Source organism: Dendroctonus ponderosae, unplaced genomic scaffold (assembly GCF_020466585.1).
Source record: "Dendroctonus ponderosae isolate FM_Combo_2020 unplaced genomic scaffold, Dpon_F_20191213v2 Dpon_F_20191213_1, whole genome shotgun sequence".
Lineage (NCBI taxonomy): Eukaryota > Metazoa > Arthropoda > Insecta > Coleoptera > Curculionidae > Dendroctonus > Dendroctonus ponderosae.
The window spans coordinates 23,206,086-23,228,234 of record NW_026017110.1 but is presented as its reverse complement, the minus strand read 5'-3'; the positions used below and the strand labels follow the sequence as shown (position 1 = coordinate 23,228,234).

The window sequence follows — 22,149 nt, the reverse complement described above, 5'->3', positions numbered from 1 at the left end:
AAAATTCAGTCAGAAATCAATAAAAAACACACTCAAATTGTTGCAAATCGATTGTGATTTGGGAAACGTCCTGGATGTAGCAAGAAATGTCTCTGAAATGGGGAAATCTTAGATACGTAGACAAAAATTAAGCGCACCAGCATTCATCAGCTCAAAACATATGAAAAAAAATTGAAACAAAATTGAATGATTATGGTCGTTACAGGTCAATTTAATGTCTTTTTAATTAACTTTTCGTGTTTTTTGAGTATTTTTTCTTATGTAATATTTAGAAACAATGGTACCATTCGAATCAGCCGCTCAAAATATGTAAGAGAAAATTCTTCAATAATGAAAATCCGAAATTTAGACCGTTTTTTCCATATAAAATTAACTGAAAACTCGAGGTGCTTTGAGCCATGTGTGGAATCGATTTTAAAAGTCCAGTTCCTTTTTACGCAGAGTTTTTATAGCCAATAGACGAGAATTTCACCCGGGGAAAAAATTCCCGAAGAAAGAAAGTTAAAGCCTGCCGCTTTAAAGCTAGAGAATTGATTTCTGAATTTCCTTCGTTCAAGATATGTTTTTTTGTAATAGAAGAACAATTTTTTCAGTTGGGAATCAGTTCACCCATTGGCAGTTTTGCGTCGTGGCCTGCCTTCATATTAGTCTTATTTGAATCGACCATGAGGCTAGTTAATTTCAATGTCAATTTAAATGGAGTCCTTATGAATATTCCTGCGTATTTCAGTGGGCACCCATCAGGCGAGTAGCTTGCAAATAGACAACACAATGGTTGTGTTCTGTAGGCCAAACAATGAACGGGTTGCCTTTTCGAAGTCGCCGGCTGCCGCGGTCCGGTCGATTCGATGCAAAATGGGATGAACGCGCCTTAATTTATTGACCAAATTGGAAAAAAATACGGTTTTGTCCCAACAAATAGAGGAAAAAAATTGGAGCCAGACGTTATGCAGTCGGACAAGTAAACCGCCACACACTTAATTTGAATTTGCAAAGTAACTCGCCAAACCCATAAATAACCGAGTAGGGTGAATAAGTCTACAGGACTTCACTATTATTTTATTCAAAGTCTGCAATGAAAAAGTGAGCAAAGTGCCGACTATCTGCTACAAACGTTGTTTCCATTGTATCTCCGCGTATTTAAAGACTACCGGTTTTTTCTACTGCCGCAAAGTTTTACTTAATTTATTTTTTTTAAGTTAAAGTTTTTCCATAAGACTGCAATAAGTCCAAATATTTAAAGGATAATTCAAAAAAAGATGCAACAAAAATACACCTTAATAATTTCGGTCATAAAATTAAACTCGGAAATATCGCGATATTTGCTTAGTTTTCCGAAACATTCTATATGAAAATATTCAAGAGCTTTTTTTATTCCTATATACAATGTAGATTAAGAACGTCTAAAATTCAAATTAATTAGGGACATTTTTCAAAAAGCTACGACTTACTTTAACTTTCGGGTAATGAAATATGAACAAAAAAGTCTCTTCAACGTGTTCCCTAAACGTTCTAACTTCCGAGGTACAGGATAGTAAAGTTTCTCGAAAAACAGTTTTTTAACGGCTATTGTAAGTGCTTTTATGAACTGTAATACATGTCTTTAATGATCCGAATCCAGGTGCATTTTTTGATTTCTTGATTTCTGAAACAATTTTATCAATTTTTCCACTGGCGACTGTACGGATATTCCAATGAATATTTTTTAGAAAGAAATGGTGCACCACTTGTTATCTAAAACATATTTTTCCCATTCTCATCCATTTTGAGCAAATTTGATCTCTTGAGTTTACTGCGTACAACGTATGGTTTTCAGTTAAATAAATAAAAGTCGTTTTACTTCAGGCCAATCAGTAACAGTCTGGAATGAATGAGAAATGTAAAAATTGTTTTCATTTTATGAGAAAGCCGTAATACGAACTCTGAACGGATGCATTGTGAAACATTATGAAAGTCTTTGACTGGGTTATTGATTGAACTTCGGCCACTCCGTTTTTGCATCTAATTTGAAGTTTAAAGAAAAATGTTAAATACAAAAGTTGTAAATATTAACGTCCTTATTTTTTCATGCAAAAACGGGGTGGCCAAAGTTCAATCAATTTTCAATCAATATTGGTTATTAATTCAAAAGAAATCCCTTGGTTAAAGACAATTTTAATGTTTATAATTTAAAATGTTACATTTAACATATTAATATGTTTGTAATTTGTATTTCAGTATGTATATTTTAACAGAACTCTTGTTTTAAACTAATGACGACTGTGAATGTATATTTTAGCCAAACTGATGATGGTGGAGAAAAACACCGAAACGTATTTGTAACAATTTAAATGATAAACAATAAAATTGACTGGAAGGCAGGAATTTATTTTGAATTAAGTTGAAATACAGAAAATTTACACAATTGGTTATTAACTCAAAAACAGTTGAAAATCATTATAGAACATTTACATCGAATAGGCTTAGAATTGTGCGATTAGTTCGAATATATAATAAAAAGTTTGGCATTCCATTAAAAAAAAAAAGTTTACCACTTAAGGTCTGCCACTTAAATTTGAGACACCCTGTATCAATTGGTAGTATCTTAAAATAAACTTGACGTTAATATCTACAACTTTTGTATTTAACATTTTTTTCTAAATTTCAAATTAAATTAAAAAACAGGGTGGCCAAAGTTCAATCAATATTGGTTATTAACTCAAAAACAGTTGAAAATCATTATAGAACATTTACATCGATTAGGCTTAGAATTGTGCGAATAGTTCGAATATGTAATAAAAATTACGGCATTCCATTTTAAAGAAGGTAAATTTGGTCTGCCACTTGGATTTGAGACACCCTGTATCAATTGGTGTTATCTTAAAATAAACTGGACGTTAATATCTACAAGTTTTGCATTTAACATTTTTCTCTAAATTTCAAATTAGATGCTAAAACTGGGTGGCCAAAGTTCAATCAATAACCCTGTACATCAGAAAATGCCTCTTAATCGATTAAAAACATGTTCACAGTGGCATAACGATATCACCTAGAGAACACCCTGTATAATAAAATATTTTACATCCTAAAGTCTCAAAAATATAACTTTGAAACGATTAGAAACGAGAGAAGACTCGACACGTTTTTTATCGGAAAGTCCCTAATAATTACTACGCTATTTTCGACTATTTTTTGAGATAATGTGAAAACGTTCAAAATTGAATAAAATATGGGTTTTTAATCTCTCTGTAGAGTAAAGAACTAGAAATTGAAAAGCTATTTGACCTATTTTCTTTGACCCTTAAAACTGGACATCTCTTTACACGTTACGAATTTCTGTTAAAAGCTAATTCAAGCACTTTTTTTATTTTTGTCTTGTCGAAAAAAATCAAAATAAAGTCCTTTGAAACGAAATTGATTTACAAGTCACGCAATAACACTTATTTGTTATCATTTCTTAAGCTTCAATTATTTTTTTCAAAGCAAACACAATCTAATCGCAAAGAAAGTTTTTTAATTGTTATTCTAGCTGATATAGATTTGTATTTCCAGAAATAATGGAAATGGATTCACAAAAAGAAACAACATTTTTAAACATAGTTTAGGAACTCAAAACATGAGGAGCCTTCACCATAAAGTAAAGCTCTCACTCATTCAGCATTACGCAAAATGTCCAATGGATCAAATTGGATTTTTAGGCAATTTGCTTTCCACTCGCTTGTTCTGCTCCTTAACAATGATTTTCTGTTGACAAAACAAATAAATTTGAACTATTTCAAGCGAAATTGAGTCAAAACTCGCCGCAAAACACTTATTTTCCATAATTCCATTTCCTCGTAATATTTTATTAAAGCAAACGAACCCGGGGGATTTAGAAGATTCAGGGCCACAAACCCCAAAAATGTTGTTGTTGATATTGCACAAATTAAATATTTGTGAGAAAGCTGTGCAAAATGTGTACGGAAATATCTGTATTTCGATGCTCACTTTAGCGGGAACGACGGGGACCAAAAATTGAATAAATATAAGCAGTCAAAAAATATATAATTAATCAACCTAAATTTTGTTTGCAACATTCCTGATAATACATCATCTATCTATATGATTTAAGCTAAGATCGAACATGCATCTAACAAGGACATAATCTTAATTAAAAATCAGTAATGTATTTGCAAAATATAAAACTTAATATATCATATATATGTACTTGAATCTTGCAATATTAAAAATCGAACTATAATGGTATACAAAGTAAAAATACATTTTTTTAAATCATTTTTTCAGCGTTGTCGCCAGAATAGCAATTAATATAATCGCTATGAGCACCGCAATTATCACAAAAATTATTAGTTTCTTCCTATATCTAGTTTGATACTGTGAAGCCTTGCGCACTTGCTCGGCCCCTTCAGTAACGTTTCCTACTGCGTGATCAATACTGTTTTCAATTGTCTCTAAAATCAAATAATATACACTGATATAAACCAGTTTTTAACAAACGAATATAAAAAAAAATCGAAAATACTGGAAAACCCACCAATAGTATCAGCCTGTTGTTCCACATGGAACGCCAGTTCCCTCATAATTTCATTTATATCCAGAATATCATCTTCAATCCTTTTGACTCTTTCTGCCCGTTCCAACAGCATATCTTGTTCATGTTTCGTTTCCCTGGTACGTTGTATCTGTTTCTGTTCCGATTCGTCTTCCACTTCATCTGGTGGTGTATGCTCTACAGTGGCTAAGAGAAGCAAATTGCTCTTTTGCTTATCTGCTACTTCCTGTAATCAAAATACCACGATTGCATGAAAAGGAAACAAAAAAACAAATTGTTCTCTTACAAAAAGAACTACGTACTTTTTGTAAAATGTGATATTTATTTATTGTGGACTTAAAGTCACTTTCCAATTTGTCCAGTTGTAATACTCTAGATTTGTCACTTCTGGGTAATTTTTTACTCAATTTGACGATATCTCTTGAGGTCGCTGCCACTACTTGATTTGTGCTCATCTGCGTTACATGCCTGAAATCAACGATCAATAATATATGAAACAAGTTACAAATTTTTGCTTATTTTGACAACCCGGGCATTAAGTGTGTGATCACCCAATTTAAAGTAAGCGCGCATTTTTTTGCATCCGACCGACGGAATGAATGAAAACAAATATTTGCCTCATTTTCAACTTAAAAATTCACCTGAAATTTTCATTTATATTCGTTCAGTTTAGGTGAGAGGAAAATTTCGCCCATTGAACGGACCGTTTAAGAGATGCATGCGTGATCTCATTTAAATTTAAATTTTTTAATTTTCGTTTATTTGAACTTATACGCAAAAATTCGCTTCTAGCACGCAACGATAAAGTTGCGGAATTTTTCGAATATTTTAAGTGAGATTTAAATTCTACGACCCTAATTATTAGTTTAGTGTTAACCACCTTGTAAGTATGTATATCCTTTTGTCATTTTAAAATTAAGTTTTACCTCTTCAATTAACCGTGCATTGGAATTTATCAACGATGTATGTGCATGTGAATAAATGAATTATTTTATTTTCTTTATGGTGTCTAGCACAACTTGCACACTCCGGCTATTAGATTATTAATAGAAAACTTCTTTTAGCTTTTTCAATGTCAACTTTAGTAGATGTTCTGTTTTCAATTCATAAGTTGATGTTGGCTTCGCAATAGTCACGTACATCAACAATAACAAATTGTTAAAAATGTAAGAATTAATTGGCGTCTCAAAGTATGACTCAACCCATGCAGAGCATATCTGATTAAGAGTTCACAAAGCAATTTCACACATGTAATAAACAAAAATAGACTTACAGTTTATTTCGTAGGCCTGCATTGTCCTTTGCTGTGCCAATCAACTTAATGGAATCAAGTAGAGTTCTAATACTGGAGTTGATTGTATAGAGATTCGTAGCAATGTTATCAAATAAATCGTTGAATTCTCTGGAAACATCGTTATTTGTGCTTCCGCTAAATCCTACCTCTGGATCTCTGATGGACCCATAATTTGTGGTCTGTCGATTCATGCTGGTTGTGGGCAATTTTTGTCCTGGACTTTAATAACAACTAACGAGCAGTGTTACAAGGACATACAATTTTGAACCAAAGCATGCAGTTTGAAAGTGGAACTCTTTGTTACTGAATTATTTGAGAACTTTTATCTTAATTTGTGTCTTATTTATTATTTTATAGAAGTGCCTGAACTGTCACATAAATGACAGAATAAAATAAACAAAACCTAAATGGAAACGGCGATTTGGCAATGACGCTCTGAAGTCTATTTAGTAAAAAACTGCAAACTAAAATCTACAGGAATTATTGGTATCAAAGAGCTAGTTTACAATAACACACAAAAACAACTGTTAAATGCATATATTAACTCGTAGCAAAAATTTTAATGAAATTTAACATTATGTTGCAAAAAATGAAATTTTCAGCGATATAACGTTAACGAATTAGTTAACATAATCATTAACTAACTCATGTACGACTTAATGAAAAGCAGCAGATCTGCTTTACAGCCAGTGAATAAAATGCGTTTCAATTCATGTTAAATGATGAATAATTTTAGTGGTATTTAAAAGAAAGACAAATATCAATCCCCGCAGGATTGCGACCCAGTCCGAGTTAGGTTTTTAATGTAAACTAAAATAATACTAAAAGTATTCGTAAAAGCCTTCTTAGCCGCGTTGATCATTAGGAGATCTCACATCATCGATTTTCAAGATCATCTTTACGAGTTGTGTGGCTAAGAGAAATTGTTGTCTTTTAGATTTTAGAGACTCAATGACATGCTGGTTACGCATGGAATTGTCCCCGGTGAACATACAGTCGATGCCTATAGCTGAGTTTCCTGTTTGAGCCTGTATTGACTGAAATTGAAAAAACAATCAAGTTTTTCACTAAACTTAACTCGTTTCAAAACTGTTAACATACCTTTACTTCGCCGAGTGCATTAATGGCGGACAAACCACTGTTCTCTGCTAGGGCCAGAGGAACGATATCCAAAGCTTCAGCAAATCCTCTAAAAGCATACTGCTCCAACGAAGCTAATTGATCAGCCTGTTCGGCAATGGCTAAGCTGCAGGATATTTCGGCTGCCCCGCCTCCAAACACCACACGCGGATCCTATAAGACAATTAAAATTAAACATTCAGTTTTTTTAAGTGAAGTAAAGCCCGTACCTGAATTAGACTTCTCACAACGCAAAGGGCATCATGTAAACTCCGCTTTGCCTCATCTACCAGCATTTTGTTGCCGCCTCTCACCAAAATCGTCACCGCCCTATAAATATAGTTTATATAATTTCGCAAACCACTTATAATGAAAGTTGGAATTCGCTTACTTGGACTTTGCGCAGTCCTTAATTACCATCATTTTATCATTGGTAGTTCCAAAAGACAATTCACGGACCAGACCAGCTGAGCCTAATTTCTCAGGACTGAGCTCCTCGAATCTTGGTACAATGCGGCCGCCCGTTGCAATGGCAATTAGTTCAATCTCAGGGCCTCCGACCTTTTCAAAAATTAATTAGCAAAACAGCAAACAAAGTGAAGAAGATAAAGAAAATATTTTGCCAATATTGATTTGAAATCGAGATTGGTCGAGTTTTTGGGAGGTCTGTCTTAAGTCGTTATTACACAAAAAAAATATTTAAATTAAACCTTAAAAGCCAAAGATATTTGTCTTCAAAACCACTGGGCCAAGCAAAAACTCTTGAGTTTTGAACACATTGGTGTCAAACTCAAAAGCCTTCGCATAGAAACCACATAAGACAGACCTTCACAAAAGTAAATTTTATTGGCAACAATTACTCACCCATCGAACAGCTGGTAAATTCTGCTGCAGAAGAAGATGATTGGCTTCGTCATCAAATCCCCACTGGCAAATAGCTAGAGTGGCGCCAGCTTTTTTAACTAAATCCACCTAAAATTGTATTGCCTTTATTTTTGCTTGGGTTAACAAACTATGATTTTACCATTTCTTTGAATTTGTCTTGCTCATACTGCCTCAATTCCTTGTATTTGGCCACATCAGTAACGTCCAACTTATGTTTAGTTTTTGGCTTTGGTGGTTCAAACGGACAGGTTAAAATTGCAATTTTTGCGTTTTTCAGTTCTTTAGGCATTTGGGGATGGGACATTGTTTTATCGATCACCACACCTTCAACTAGCACTGTGTCTTCTAGCTTGCCTCCCACCTAATAAAAAAAATAAACATTCCAGCAGTGTTTCACAGCTTTTGGGTATCATTATCGCTTACCTTTCCTTCAAGTTTAATCAGTTCGAAATTGACATCTTTCTGTTCCAAATCAGCAACTGCTAACACTGCATTAACAGCGATTTCAGCCATCTGCCTATGGCATTTGTTGATAATTTTGGATCCTAATGTGGTCAAAGCAACCTTAATAAGGGGTTCAGGATCAGAAGCAGACACTGGGAACAGTTCAGCAATTTTATCCAAATGTTCAACTGCAGCACGACAAGCCAGCTCAAAACCATCAGCTATTCTGATTGGATGAATGCCTCGATCAATCAAAGTGGCTGCTTGCTCTAATAAACCACCAGCAAGTACCACCACTCCCGTGGTTCCATCACCTACAACACCAATTTATTGTTAGCAAGTTGCACCTGTTACTAGACTTTGAGTGAAATTTACCAATTTCGTCATCTTGAGATTGCGACAACTCTACAAGAAGTTTGCCAATTTCATGCTCAATGTCCATCATTTTCAAAATTGTGGCCCCATCATTCGTTACAGTAACATCCCCTGAAATTGCCAAAATATTGTTGTGGGACTTGATGGACTATTAAGGAAATTAACTTCTCACCATCAGATGACACTAACATCTTGTCAAGCCCCTTAGGGCCCAGAGAAGTTCTGAGTGTGTTAGCGATCTGTCTAGCGGCCAAAATATGAGACTGAAAATCACAAAATCAACTAAAGTAAGCAATTTTTGGGCTCCACAAAGTGTGAGACGTTGATTTGTCTGGGAATTTAGTGTAAAATAGAAGAAATCCCAGTTGAAAGAAACAGTTTGTTAGGGAGCGCCATTGTCAACAAAACCTACCTTTAGGGCATCAACACCGGTCAATCGCTTCTGACGGTCTTGGTCCCGGAGAATGATGAAAGGTCGGCCATATTCATCAAAGGCAATGCTGCCCGGAAAAGCCGACATAATTTGCTAATAAATCGTAAATTTACTATTTGGATGATAAAGGATTTAAGTTTTTCTGAATGTTCGACAAGGCCACCTGTCAGATGTCAGATTTAGACGACAGGTAAAACAGTCACCTGTCTAGAGCACCACGTTTGTTCTTCTCTTCATAATTTCCAGTTAATGTTCGTTTTTATGTCCTTAAGATTTAAAACAGAACAGAAACAGGCGCTTTGGCGGTTGCGGATTCATATAATTTATATTATAATCTCTTATTTTTTGTATTGTTTCTCTGTTAACAGATTACCGGTATAACACGATAATGTTTTGATCTTCGTCAGATATGTGCCAGGAACAGGATGGAGACTGACTAGGCTCGGAAATTTCAGATATCTTGAGCACCTTATGCAAAGCTTAAATGAAGCAGAACTGTACACATACCACACTTCCCAAATTCTCGTTCATTTTCATGTTCCTAATTAATATTCTTACAGATTCTTCCATTGGAATGACTTCTATCTCCCTTATGTGTGAGTGCCTTCAGCTATTTAGCTGGCAAATTTTTTTTTGTAACCACACAATTGTTATCAGGCAGTTCCAATTCCAAAGCAGTTCTTATGGGATATCTGGAAGATGAGTTATCTGAAGTCAAAAAACTTTGCGAACATGTTGTGGCCGGCACAAAGTTGGTTTCATGTGTACGGACAATGGTTCGCGTTGAAATAAAAAAAACCGTACATAAAACAATCACTGTATGTGCTCAATTTCCAGAAGACTACCCAAACAGTCCTTTACTGTTTGAGCTTAAAAGTAAGACCTTATCTGATAAGCTGCTTGTTGGGTTAACACGAATTTGCGAACAAGAAGGCAAGAAACTATTAGGTAATGTGATTTACTGTTGCCAGGAAATACTTCTTTCAGCAAAGATGTTGGACCATTAATTAATCCTTCTAATCTAGCTGTTGCAATATACATATAGATGACTAATTGACTTTACAGATGATGGGGAAGTTGTATCTCCGATTTCTTTATGGAAAGTATTGGGCATTACTTTCTTATCATAAATGTCCACTGTACAATACCCGGTGGCTGATATGAAGTGGCCCCTAACTTACCTGGCTTGTATGTCGCGGACTAATTGCGATAGATGTTCCCAAATTGATAGCGATGATAGTTCCTTACATTATTTACATATTTTTAAAATAATTCTATTCAAAGTTGAATAGAAATGAAGTTATACTCGATGGAATTCAAACGTAACAGTGTAATTGCTCTATATTTGGTTACGAAGCCTCAAAAGGACATCGTTAATAGTTCAAGTCTTCCAATGGGTAGAAAGTTTGTGTATCGGACTATAACCTGATACAACGGTATTGGAAGCATTGCAAAAGGCTATGGACATTGTCCGGAAAGGACTGCAACAACACCAGCAAACATTATAAGTAAAGTGAAGGCACGAATCGAACAAAATCCGCGTCGGAGTCTTCCGAAAACTGGCTGCTGAACTGCACGTATAGCTTGAACGAATGCAACACAGCCTTACAAGTTCCAAAAGGTAGAAAAACTGACTACTGAACAAAAAAAGTTATGAGTGCAAAAAGCAAAAGAGTTACTTGCTTGCACGCGAGTGCGAGTTACCGAACATTGTCTGTTCTGATGCGTCAATATTCAAGTAGAGCAAAGCTTTAACAGGCAAAATTATCGTGTTTACTTAAAGGATAGATCAAGCAAAAACTTGTACCATCGAACGGTCACCATATTTGAGGGTACTGGCGGCAGTGACTCCTGATGGACGCTCTCCGTTCGTGTTTTTGGCTCGTAAACTCAGAGTTAGTGCGATAATCAATCGCAAAAAAGTTTTAGAAAGTTTATTGAAACCATGGGCAAACAAGCATTTCGGTCGGAAGCGATGGACATTCCAACAAGACTCAGGTCAACCAAGAATGTTTAGCTCTGATCTCCCAAAAACAAGATAGTTTGGCTGGAATGGCAACGAATACATACCACAAAGTCACTTGCTTGCAGCGTGCGATGTATCTATCACCTCTCTCAAGGATATTAAATTTAAAATATGCAAATGCAATTTTTCAAGTTGATTATTTGCAAACATTTTTTGAAACAAAAAAATACAGGTTTTTAATCATGGGACACTTCATATCAGTCAGGCTGTAGTAAATTTGAATGGTGAAAATTTTCTCCCGCAAAGAACCTGAGAAGTTCGGGTTTTCAGCTGGATATTGTGCATATTTAGTACAGGGGAAATTTAATTTTCTCCACTAATACGCTTATTGTGCAAAATATAAAGACAATTTTTTTTCCAGGAACTTTAAGACAAAAAATAGCCTTTTTTTAATCTCCCCCGATTTTAATATTAAACCACGCGCCACCAGTTTTCCCTCATAGTCTGGGCTATATTATTTTTCAGAAACTTAAATACAGAAAATTTTCCCGTATCTTTTGCAGTGGCGCTTTTTAAAAACGATTAGATTACATATACTAAAACGAGTAAAACATAATAAATCAGTGACATCAATTACAGTTAATATAAAGTACGATAAATTGCTGCCGCACACATATTTTCAATGAGAAAATATAAGAATTGAATGAAAAAAGACCATTTGTATATTGGATGCGAACAGAACCGTTGATATTCGCATAGATCACGAAACAAATGATTGAAAACACCCCAAAAGTTAACACTAGTATTGCAACGATAGCGATCCATTAGGGTTCATACAAATTTCATCATTTATAAACTTGTTCCTATATTTTTCATTAACTTTCACTAATCGAGTTTATAAAATAAATGTGTATAAAAAGTATCACCTTTACTTTCCCTGCACCTATTCGTTTGTTTCGTTGTAGGTAAATCTCAAATTCTACCCCTATTAAAGTTTGTGCGTAAATTTATCGATGAAAACTCCCTAATTTGCTGCTATGATGAAATAAACGCATTGAAACTAATCCTTAGTGGTAAGGATCAACTGAAACTAAAGCAGAAAAGCTCTACCGTCGTATTGAAGGTCTATAATGAAGAGTACTACTTGATTGGACGGGTGATGGTGCCAGATAATTACCCATCGACTGCAGTTGAGTAAGTTCCTATTGCAGTTTCAAAACCATACATTTCCAATACGGTGGCTTAATGCTAGTACCTGAAGTTACGTAATATGGAAATGATTCTTTTGCGTTTCAACGATTTGCTATATATTTACTGAAATAATCACATTTGGCGTGTACGAAATATTGAACTAATGTGAAACAAAATAATATTATCTCATCTTCAGTATACAACAGGTGGAAACGAATTTTACAACTCCCTTTTACACGCACATGATTGCCCAGGCAAAAGAGATTGCTCGGAGATGTGTGGAAGCCCCGCTACACCCAAAGCCAAATGCTGCACCTTTCGTGCCTATTCCTTCGATGGAAAAAACTCTGCTTTTCCTAATAGACTGTGTAAAAAGACTTCCGTTTGAAGAGTGCCCGTTTTGTACGGAAAAATGTTTTCCATCTGACGCAAAGGTATAAAAAAGCCATTGTGTAGATTTTAGTTAAAACATATTTAAGCAGCTTTTAGAACGTGACCCAAACTCGCCAAATCATATTGAACGAGTATACTGTGGTCATGTATTCCACCAAGGATGCCTGCTAGAGTTTATGAAGCAGCCACCGTTTGGAAATAAAAAATGCGCTAAATGTGGAGCCAAGCTCTATCACTTTAAATGGTCACAGAGCGACAAAAAGGCAGAAGCAAGATGGGCACATGAGCAAGCCAGAGATAGGGAATTGCAAGAAGTATCTGATTTTCTAAAATGACATAGTTTTGTGCATTGTGATATTTGTAGTAAGTGACGATGGTTTTCTGTTCTAAATGTGATAATATAATTTGATTTTGAATAAAATCATATTTATAAACACTAGTGTGCACGTATTACATTTCCCCTTGGGATATGAGCACCAGTTTAAAAGACTTCTCCTTCAGAAAGTTATTTCAAATAAAAAAATAAGGGCGCTGTTATAAATTTCAAAATTTCTCACGAGCCAACAGTTTGGGAATAGGGTAGGACCAGACAGTTTGCATACTGCAAGTTTCAAACAAATACATAATCTTAAAATCGTCGTCGATAGTAAAACACCACCGAACATTTTATTAACATAAAGTTGACAGTATAGCATTTTTTTGCGGAACTATAGTCTAGGTGTACAGAAATAGTCTAGAAATAAGTAGAAAAAATAGTACACATTTTTACAACAAATTAAACTTATTAGAACACATTTTTGTGTAGATTTCCATGAATTTGAACATTATAAGCCCCAAGCCAGAAAAAGTAAAGTGCTTTCCGAAAAATCAAATCTAGATCTAATGCGGCTTTGCAGCTCTGAAAATTCGGTTGCAATAAATGAATAAAATAATCAAATTAGCATTTTTATAAAATTCAAAAAATAATAATCTGCCGCAAGGTTTTCGAACGCAACAAATTAATTGACAGTATTAATTTATAATCAGAATGGCTTGCCACGAATTTTTAAGACACTTGTGACCAATTTAAATTATTCAATTCCATCTAATTGACTGTGATTATTGAATAAACGTTTTTCGGAGTGCACTCCACAATACAATCTTTTGGGGGTCGATGACTATATTTACCTATATTTTCATATTCCTAAGTATTTCACAAAATTCTGCTTATACAAATATTTTTAAAGTGAACCCAGACGTAATTTCGTCAAAACATAAACCTAGAGACTTTTAATAATAAATAAAGAAAAGATGGCATGAAACAAAAATGGTTTTGTGCTATTGTTACAATTACTTTATAAAAACCATAAAACAATTCTGTTTTTGTTCGAACAAGATTGTTGCAATTTCCTCCTTAAACGTATCGAAGGAGAAATTATAATATTACGTGATGGTGCTCTACTCTAACGGATTTTTTATGCCAATAAATCTTATTTGAAATTTCGAGTAGTGTGCCAGCACAGAAAAACCAAATTAACGTTTTATTCAAGTAACAGTTTTCGGTAAAAATGTGGGATTCGAACTTGCCTAGCAAGCACACTTTTTATAGAGTTTAGAATGATCGTTCAATACCTTGAATAGGGATGTAAAGCTGACTCTGCTTACCACTGCAATGCCATTTTTTTTAGATTTTGAACAAATTACTGATGTTAAAAAATGAAAACGAAAAATGATGTAGTTTGTTGTAAATTTCCTGAAAACGGCAAATAAAGAGATTCGCGTTTTAAAATACGAGTTTGGATCTTAGACGGGAAAGACATCATTGGAAAAGTCACATTTGGGGAGGTAGTTGAGACATGCATACTTCCCAACTAAAACTAATCAGAACTATCGAGATGTGTTTAGTTCTAGGCAATATAAAAACTAATTCTAAAACCACAGGTCATTCGAGCAGTTTAAATATTACTAAAATTCGCAGTTGAAAGTTACAAATTGAGGTCGATAATAAACATACGAAAAAATATAAAATACGCAATAAAAATTATAGAATTAAAATTTAAGCAAGTACTATAGTAACCAAATAAAAGTAATGTTATTTTCAACAATCAGACATTAAATTCTGCATTAGCTTGATAGTGAATTAAGAAATTTATAAATAGTACTTAAAGTACCAGATATATTCCTACACTAATCTAAGTTTATTCAGCCTTGTAAAAACGAGCAAATAATGACTTCATAAGGCTTCGGTCCGATCGTGACCAGTTTACGTCCAAATCAAATACCTTTTACACTTTACATCATCACCATTCATTCACGAGTTGTATATTGAAGTTAATGAGGTAAAATTGCATAACATTTCTCGGTATTTTATATAAGGAACAGTAAATCTTCAAATAACAGTCATTTTCAGTGATCTGAAATATCTTTGTTACATACCAGATGTTTCAAGGTACTGGCAGATTTTAAAAATAAGTTTCAACAGAAAACTGATGTTACCTAATGATTTCCAAATTCCATAATGCCAAGAATGAAACGAATTCTTTATTAATTAGTCATAATCGCTGGAAAATTACGACAGAATAGCATTTCAAGATATACCGGTATTCCATTTGCAGCATTTACTTTAATAACCTACAATATATTTTGCTAAGATATTACGAGAACTAAATCTACAGTTAATTACTGCTTCAACGCTTAACGTCTAAAGAACAAAATCCGTCTAAATCTTCGTATAAATAGAATGAGCGAACAAAAATACTTAACGCAAATCAATAAAAACAGTCCCATTAAGTTACGACATTGATTACCTAAAATTGTTTAACATTGACCTAAGGCAATTTTGGTGGTATTTTGAGTTACATTTATTGCTCTGAGCTGTTGTTTTCGGTTGTGAACTTGAAACCTACTTGGTTCTAGGCCATTTAGTCCGCTAACCCATCAAAGATGTTAAGGTATTTATAAAAAACTTTTATGGGAGAATAGACTATCGACTAAATAGCCCTAGGTAAACACTAAAAACTCAAATAATATTTATTTTAGTGTCCAAACCAAACCAATCCGCTTCAAAGCCTTCGACCAGACGGCAATTATGTATTATATCAGATAACTCGAAAATGATACCTGCCTACCACCACAGCAGTTCCAACTCTAAAAACACACAATACTTTCGCAAATCCAAACCCTTATTTTAAAATATCCAATGTTAGAATCTCATTTAATTCACGGGAAAAACTGTTTGCGTTCTTCGGTAATTTTCTTTTTTTTCATTAAACTTACTTGATTACTTTGTTAAAAAAAAATGGGCGTGATTATAAACAGTTTTGAGACACCAGCGGTGTCTCTTGGAGGGGTGTTGCTGTTCAGTCATCTCCTTCTTCGTCTTCTGATTCAGCTTCTTGCAGCCAAGTAAGCCACTGATTGACCTGAAATAAACCGTTTCAAATAAAAGTTTACAGAAATAACTATAGGAACCATTTAATTCAAATTAATCGAATAATACATGCAAGTGGTGAAAAGTTTAAAAGATAAACTTTTGAGATGACAACAAATTGTAAATATTAATGTTCACAAATTGAGAAGTATATTTTCCTTTGAACAAAGTGTTAGCAAAAGCAACAAATTTTCAATCCCCAACAGAATAGTTCTATTGTAGTTTGTCGAAAATTGGAAGTGGTTTATAAATGTAGACATTGGTAAAAATGTTACCTGGAATAATGCTTGTCCTTTCCCGGGATATGCGTCAGTCACGTCCTCTTTCCAGTTAAGAAAAGCTTCCTCATCAACGATTTCTAATTCGTACATGGACATGAACCATCTTAACAATTGACCACGAGGAAAACCTTGAGCGTAGAAGTGCATTTGTAAAGAGTAGACGGCTACCAATTGCAAAGAAGATTTGTCGCGTAGAAACGCGTGCAGGATCACTTGATAACGTTTCAATAAGGCATTTTCTTTTTCAGTCTAAGGAAATACAAAAAAAACAGTTGTATATTATCAGATCATGTTATAGGTATCACTTGTATGTTAAAGCAAATGAAGCAGAAGATGATGGATCCATAGAAAGACGCATGAATAACGTTGCAATATTAATGAGTTTAGAATTTAAGAACATGAGTTAATGAATGTTTATTGTAAAGAAAATAGCCATACCATTCCTTTTTCATCCCCTGCTGATTGGGCTTCTTGTGTAATATACTTGATCAGAACAGTGACAAGAGCATTAATAAATCCTGGATCGTTGAAGTTAGCTGGTTCCAAGTTTTCCTAAACAAACATTCCATTTTTTCTCATACACATAACAAGCAACTTTGCATTAAAAAAACTGAACTAATTAGTGCATAGCACCGGCATTTTTCTTGCAAAGAATCTAACCTTAATCCATTTATAAAATGTTTGCGGGTTGGGATCGGCCGCCAGCTGCCTGGCCAAGTCAGCTTGAATACGCAACAGTGGATAAAGGAACGTGAGTTCGCGCTCGTCCAGGATCTCCGATAGTCTCTCTTTTGTTCTGTCAGCTTCAGGAAGTTGAGCCATTAAGTTTATCTGCACAAGCAAAATTTTAGTTAATTTTAATATGATGAATGTTTCAGACAAAAACCAATTTAAGAAGTAAAAAGTGTAAATAGACAAGATGATATGCTTTCTTACCTTACTCTTGTTAAATATCTCACTCAACTCCGACTTGCCAGTTTTAGCCTTAATGCGTTGCAACACCAAAAGGAAGAGAGGATAATGGGCGCCATTATCAGTCAGCAAAGCAACGTCCGATAATGGAGCTAAATGTTCACAAACTGCCGCCGCTAATAACCCAGATGCCGCGGTTATAACAACGTCTCTTTCCGTTTCACCGTCACTAGTACGTTGATCCAAAACATGACAAAGCGCCTTAACAGCATCCTGCACGGCATTTCCAGAAACAGCCCCGTTTTCCTTCAGATTGCCAATGAGTTGTATGAACTTTTCCTGCTGCAAATCTGCTCAAAATAAAACAGAACATAAAAAAAAGGTTAATATCATCAGGTTGCGATTGCTTACCGGACTTATCCAGTGCCAACGATAATCCTGACAAAATAAGTTCTTTGACAAACTTATCTGGTACTTTGTGTTCCTTGTACGAGTTAATGGCTTGCCGAAGATCTACTTCTGCTTTCCAGTATTCGTCTAATAAGGTATTGAACTTCTTTAATACCTCTTCTTTGCTCGGTCCCTAATAAAAGCAGAGTTTCCCCGTCGGATTGGGTCTAAAGTCGATTATTGGATATTAATTACCTTGTCTTTTTTAGACTTGGGTTTATCCTGAGTGACCTGCTTCATAGGCAAAGGCTCCTTAAGGGCACTAGGCGGCAGTTTGCCGCCACCAAACGACGGCACTTCCACAGAAAGAGCGCGAATCATCTGAGAGCCCGCATTGGCAGCATTGTGATTTAGAACCGAAGCCTTATTAAACAGCATGGAATTCGGACGCAACTCCACTTCCTGGAGTTCTTCCTTGGCCACGATAAGATTGTTGCGTTTGAAGCGTGGAGCTATATCCTTGTTAGACTCTGTAGAAAAACCACGGGGTAAAAGCCAGATCATCGCCAATAAAAACGAACTTACGGTTATTAAAATTGGACCCGGAATTGTTCTGGTTATGTTTGTAATGTCCTCTCCGACTTCCTTCATAGTTGCCAGTATTAAAACCTTGGTTGCGCCTATCGCCTCTAAAAGGAGCATCTCTACCATCGCGGCCCCCAAATCCATTGGGACCTCCAAAAGGAGGACCAACAGGAATCAAAGCAGCGGGCGAAGAAGTTAAACTCAATTCGGCCAGCATATCGTCGAGGCCACCCCTGGTTTTTAACGGGTGTCGAAACAACGAATCAGTCTGGTTTCTATCGGATTCTCGGTCGTGCTGGTTACGGTCTCTATAAAAATTCAATTTCAATTATCAGCTAGTCCTCCAGAAATATTGGTGAGTTCACTTTACCTTCGAAATCCTTGTCGGTCATTCTCAGCTGGCCTGATCTGCGCCATTGGAACAGGCCCTTCGACCACTGTAGCCTTTCTAGGCATCCAATTATCATTTCTCAAATCTATTATGTCTTTCAACATAAACCTAGAAAGGGAATTTTTTTAAATTAGGTTTTGAATTGTTTTGACCGAGACTAATTGAAGGAATTAGAAGCAAAATGCGTAATATTTTGCAAAACTGACTTAAGTCTTAACGCGTGGTCTCCACTGCTTCTATTTGCTGGTAAAAATCATAGCCTGGCGGCTTCTTTAAGTTAACAAAAAATTGTATGTAAAGAAATCGCATCAGACGTTTAGAGCCAAAAACGGTTGAGTAGCACTTGGGTTGTTTTGCTTAGTAGCCCCTAAACGAACCCGAAAAAGCACAATAAAAATTAACGAATTGAAAAGAAATGTAGTAAAGAAGAATAGGCTTTCTGATCAAGAATATGAAACCAGAGAAAAATATCGCTCAACGGTATTAAACAGGCAGATACCATGTGGGGAATATTTACAGGGGATGAGAGATAACGAAATTTTCCTAAGTTGTACAGTTTACCGACTTATGACCTACAAATAAATTTTTCAACATCAGCCATAAAAAAATCCAAAAGAAGCTAGAGCTATATTTTGTATCAATTTCAAAATATTCAAACAAGCATATTAAGCATCCAAAAAAGACACACGAAGTCAAACTATAAACTGAGAAACACAAAATGGTTGTCGCACAATAAAAACCAAACATCTCAGCTTTCCTTAAAAAAAACTTTGGATGAGGACTTTCCATTTTTTCAGTCAGACAATGCTCGAAAAATGTGGGGCGTCCAGTAAATAATTTAAACTTTGAGCTTCTTTACTAAGAAACACTGAAAATTAAATATGAGAAATGGCAGAATTAAAAATCGCTAGATTTCAACCTTCCTGGCCTGCCCCATGAGCCAAAGCCGCAAAAATATAATATAACAAGATAATAATTACATGGATTTGTTGTCCGATTACGAGTAAATTTAGTTGTACTGCTTAACATTCATTTATGTTTGCCTTGTCGTTTGTATTTTTCGAAAACTTGTTTTCATTCAAAGGCAAAATCCGTGCTTTTTTGTATAAGTTTTTGTCCTTTGAATATAAAACACAAACTAATTTAATTTATAAGCTAAGAATTTTCCATTGTAAGAAAACGTTGACGATCCATTTCTCTAAATAAACCTTTTGTGACCTTTTGGTTCTGCTTTTAACCCCTTCAATTGTAGTACACTAATTCGCCAATCCAATACGATCAGGACACCACCATAATGGGGCCAAAAGAGCCGCATAATACTTGTTACTGTACCTTATCCGGGGCTGCAAATCCATATTTTCAGCCAATGAACGCATTCGGTAGAAATATTGCTCCATGAGATTTTTACCCTTCTCCGTGTCCAAAATTCGACCACATGTACGCATGATTTGACACAAACATTCCAGATCTTCTGCGGGGTCGTCTCCTCGCCGCACGAGCAGCTCCTGCAATTAATTACAATTTTTATTAATAATAGTGGTAATATTTTATTGGTGTCAAGTAGCTAGATGGGTATTAAGTAATAATTCACCAAAAAAATTACAACTAGTAATAAAATGATAATCTCGAGTTTAAAACTGGTACCCTCATTACATTTAAATAGTTTTGGGTCTTACTCGGATACATCTGTGCAGTATGCCTTCGGATAACATTTCCAACTTTCCCAACTCTCCGATAAATTTAATATTGCCGAGCATCTTCCGTTTGGTCGTTTGTCGTCGCTCCTCCAGCTCATCCTTGTCGAGGAGGCTGCCATCCTCAGCGACTCCATTGATATTGCGTTCAAGTGCTGCAGCTCGATTATCAAATTCGACCTAAACGCCACATATATCATCAATCGCTCTATTTATTTAAAACCACTGACTCACTTTGCACTTGTTAAGAAGAAGAATTCGAAAGGTGTTAGTGCTACCGTCGCCTTGTTCAAAATTTGGCGCTTCTTCGCTCAGTCTCTTGCAAAGCTGAGCGTACATCGACGAGTATTTCGGCTCATCTAGCGCCTATAATTCACAGAAAACAATCCGTTGTTTGAATGATGGACGTTCTTTTGCTGTGTCGGTTAACTGACCTTATCGAAGATAAGTATGATAACTCCTTTTAAGATGACCGGTGACTGCAGCTCAACGCGCAGCAAGTCATCGCTCAACTTCTGGAATTTCTCTGGCGTGAGCTTGTTGAGAATACCCCTGACCTAAGCGATTAAAAAAATGTTAACTGAGAATTTAAAAAAAATAACTGAATCGTACCTTGCGAAAAACCTGATCATTACGAGACTCAGGCGTGGCGACCGCATCGCGGAGCCGGAGTGTCGATGGTGGGACCCAGCGTCGTTTATTGGCGGAAGGTGCGGCTAGGCCGTCCTAAAAAAATATTTAAAAAATTAAAAACTATCCAGTAGAGAAAGGTAACATTAAATTACCTTCCCCGATGCACGAGCTGCTTGTGGCCCCGGTTGCCTGGGGCTCTCCGTGGTGAGGGTGGAGTTCTGCGGGCAACCAATTGCGTGTACGTTGCTTTGCTTTTGCGTGAAGAAAAACTGTTTCTTTCGGTAAAGTGGACCAATTACCTGCCAGAAACCTCAGATAAAGATTACGGTTACACTTAAAACGATTTTGCTCAAATAACACCAAATATATTATGCAGAAATACGTGGTGGTTGGAGTATAAGACTAAGGACACACTAGAAGTCATGTTCGTTCGACTCGACTTGAAGACCGAAATAAACAAATTTGAGTAAATAATTTAAAAGCCTCAAAGAATTAAAAATTAAAAAAAAAAACATTCTAAAAATTCCAACCAACTTCAGATAATATGTTAATCTAAAAAAAAATAATATTTACTTATTGGCCGTAACCACCACAATTGGATTTTACGTATTAGTTTATTCGCAACATCGTGCAAACAAGAATCGACTTCGTATACATTTTTATTCGCGCGACTTGAATATGAATATGAATTATTTTGACGAAACCTATACGTGTTGACAGAATAAGCGAGTTGATCTATAAAATCGCTGGTTGTCGCGTACAGTTCAAAGATGTATGTTTATTTCACACAAACAAACAAGCGAAAAATATGTATACAATTTTACAAATTGATATATTTTCAGAAAATAAATAACTACATTAATGCAATTGCTTGGCCATTTCTGTCTATCATTTTCAATGTGAACCAATATGTCTCGTAGTGGCTATCATAAGATTCAAAGCATTTTTGTGGACATTTTACAAATATTACAAAATACAACAAAATATAATATTAGCATTAATCCAACATTGCCACTTGCATTCTTGAACTGAAAGAACGCAACGCATTTTCACTTAACCCGCCATAACAAGCCAAAACCCACAAATTTTTGAAGCAAAATCGATTATAATGGAATTATATAGCCAAATCGTGAATTAACTAATGAGACCGGCGAGAGCCCTTTTTAAAAAACAATTTTATTTCGTTAGATTACAAAAGTTCATAAAATTACTCGTTGACTGCC

At 35.3% G+C, this 22,149-nt stretch overlaps 4 protein-coding genes across 5 annotated transcripts in view; 1 reads left to right on the top strand and 3 right to left on the bottom strand.

Moving 5' to 3' along the window:
• Positions 1-4,004: 4,004 nt before the first annotated feature.
• Positions 4,005-6,219, bottom strand: LOC109535632 (syntaxin-12). Its single transcript, XM_019901557.2, has 4 exons — positions 5,805-6,219; positions 4,834-4,999; positions 4,514-4,757; positions 4,005-4,430 (listed from the first exon to the last, which is right to left on the bottom strand). The coding sequence occupies exons 1-4, from the start codon at positions 6,014-6,016 to the stop codon at positions 4,252-4,254; spliced, it is 801 nt and encodes a 266-aa protein (XP_019757116.1). The 5' UTR covers positions 6,017-6,219; the 3' UTR covers positions 4,005-4,251.
• Positions 6,220-6,347: 128 nt separating this feature from the next.
• On the bottom strand, positions 6,348-9,277 carry LOC109535035 (T-complex protein 1 subunit epsilon). Its single transcript, XM_019900849.2, has 10 exons — positions 9,061-9,277; positions 8,821-8,911; positions 8,649-8,759; positions 8,253-8,587; positions 7,969-8,190; positions 7,809-7,916; positions 7,336-7,505; positions 7,175-7,274; positions 6,927-7,118; positions 6,348-6,862 (listed from the first exon to the last, which is right to left on the bottom strand). The coding sequence occupies exons 1-10, from the start codon at positions 9,166-9,168 to the stop codon at positions 6,671-6,673; spliced, it is 1,629 nt and encodes a 542-aa protein (XP_019756408.2). The 5' UTR covers positions 9,169-9,277; the 3' UTR covers positions 6,348-6,670.
• A 58-nt stretch (positions 9,278-9,335) lies between these two features.
• Positions 9,336-13,070, top strand: LOC109535627. Of its 2 annotated transcripts, none has more exons than XM_048660662.1 (5): positions 9,336-9,677; positions 9,739-9,957; positions 12,013-12,241; positions 12,435-12,672; positions 12,721-13,070. In XM_048660662.1, the coding sequence occupies exons 1-5, from the start codon at positions 9,566-9,568 to the stop codon at positions 12,964-12,966; spliced, it is 1,044 nt and encodes a 347-aa protein (XP_048516619.1). In that variant the 5' UTR covers positions 9,336-9,565; the 3' UTR covers positions 12,967-13,070. The 2 variants fall into 2 exon arrangements, with proteins under 2 accessions (XP_048516619.1, XP_048516618.1); XM_048660661.1 differs by having other exon boundaries at positions 9,739-10,029.
• A 184-nt stretch (positions 13,071-13,254) lies between these two features.
• LOC109535630 (eukaryotic translation initiation factor 4 gamma 2) overlaps positions 13,255-22,149 on the bottom strand; it is a 12,921-nt gene continuing 4,026 nt past the window's right edge. Inside the window, exons 2-16 of the mRNA XM_019901555.2 lie at positions 21,079-21,225; positions 20,906-21,019; positions 20,728-20,850; positions 20,528-20,659; positions 20,276-20,473; positions 19,932-20,104; positions 18,579-18,707; positions 18,209-18,516; positions 17,879-18,153; positions 17,645-17,816; positions 17,258-17,583; positions 16,982-17,152; positions 16,760-16,873; positions 16,316-16,570; positions 13,255-16,032 (exon numbers count right to left, since the gene is read on the bottom strand). Of these exons, the coding sequence (XP_019757114.2) occupies positions 15,970-16,032; positions 16,316-16,570; positions 16,760-16,873; positions 16,982-17,152; positions 17,258-17,583; positions 17,645-17,816; positions 17,879-18,153; positions 18,209-18,516; positions 18,579-18,707; positions 19,932-20,104; positions 20,276-20,473; positions 20,528-20,632 (2,289 nt within the window). The 5' untranslated portion in view covers positions 20,633-20,659; positions 20,728-20,850; positions 20,906-21,019; positions 21,079-21,225 and the 3' untranslated portion in view covers positions 13,255-15,969. The remainder of the gene's footprint in view (positions 16,033-16,315; positions 16,571-16,759; positions 16,874-16,981; positions 17,153-17,257; positions 17,584-17,644; positions 17,817-17,878; positions 18,154-18,208; positions 18,517-18,578; positions 18,708-19,931; positions 20,105-20,275; positions 20,474-20,527; positions 20,660-20,727; positions 20,851-20,905; positions 21,020-21,078; positions 21,226-22,149) is intronic.

Bases quoted from the DNA above. Each gene is read 5' to 3' on its own strand.
- LOC109535632 (XM_019901557.2), bottom strand. From the start codon at position 6,016: ATGAATCGACAGACCACAAATTATGGGTCCATCAGAGATCCAGAGGTA. The intron at 5,000-5,804 runs GTAAGTCTATTT...CGTTGATTTCAG, and splicing joins GCAGGCCTACGAAATAAACT to GCATGTAACGCAGATGAGCA. The intron at 4,431-4,513 runs GTGGGTTTTCCA...ATTTGATTTTAG, and splicing joins ACAACAGGCTGATACTATTG to AGACAATTGAAAACAGTATT.
- LOC109535035 (XM_019900849.2), bottom strand. From the start codon at position 9,168: ATGTCGGCTTTTCCGGGCAGCATTGCCTTTGATGAATATGGCCGACCT. The intron at 8,912-9,060 runs GTAGGTTTTGTT...TGTGATTTTCAG, and splicing joins CCGGTGTTGATGCCCTAAAG to TCTCATATTTTGGCCGCTAG. The intron at 8,588-8,648 runs GTAAATTTCACT...TTGGTGTTGTAG, and splicing joins ATCTCAAGATGACGAAATTG to GTGATGGAACCACGGGAGTG.
- LOC109535627 (XM_048660661.1), top strand. From the start codon at position 9,566: ATGAAGCAGAACTGTACACATACCACACTTCCCAAATTCTCGTTCATT. The intron at 9,678-9,738 runs GTGAGTGCCTTC...AATTGTTATCAG, and splicing joins GACTTCTATCTCCCTTATGT to GCAGTTCCAATTCCAAAGCA. The intron at 12,242-12,434 runs GTAAGTTCCTAT...TCTCATCTTCAG, and splicing joins TACCCATCGACTGCAGTTGA to TATACAACAGGTGGAAACGA.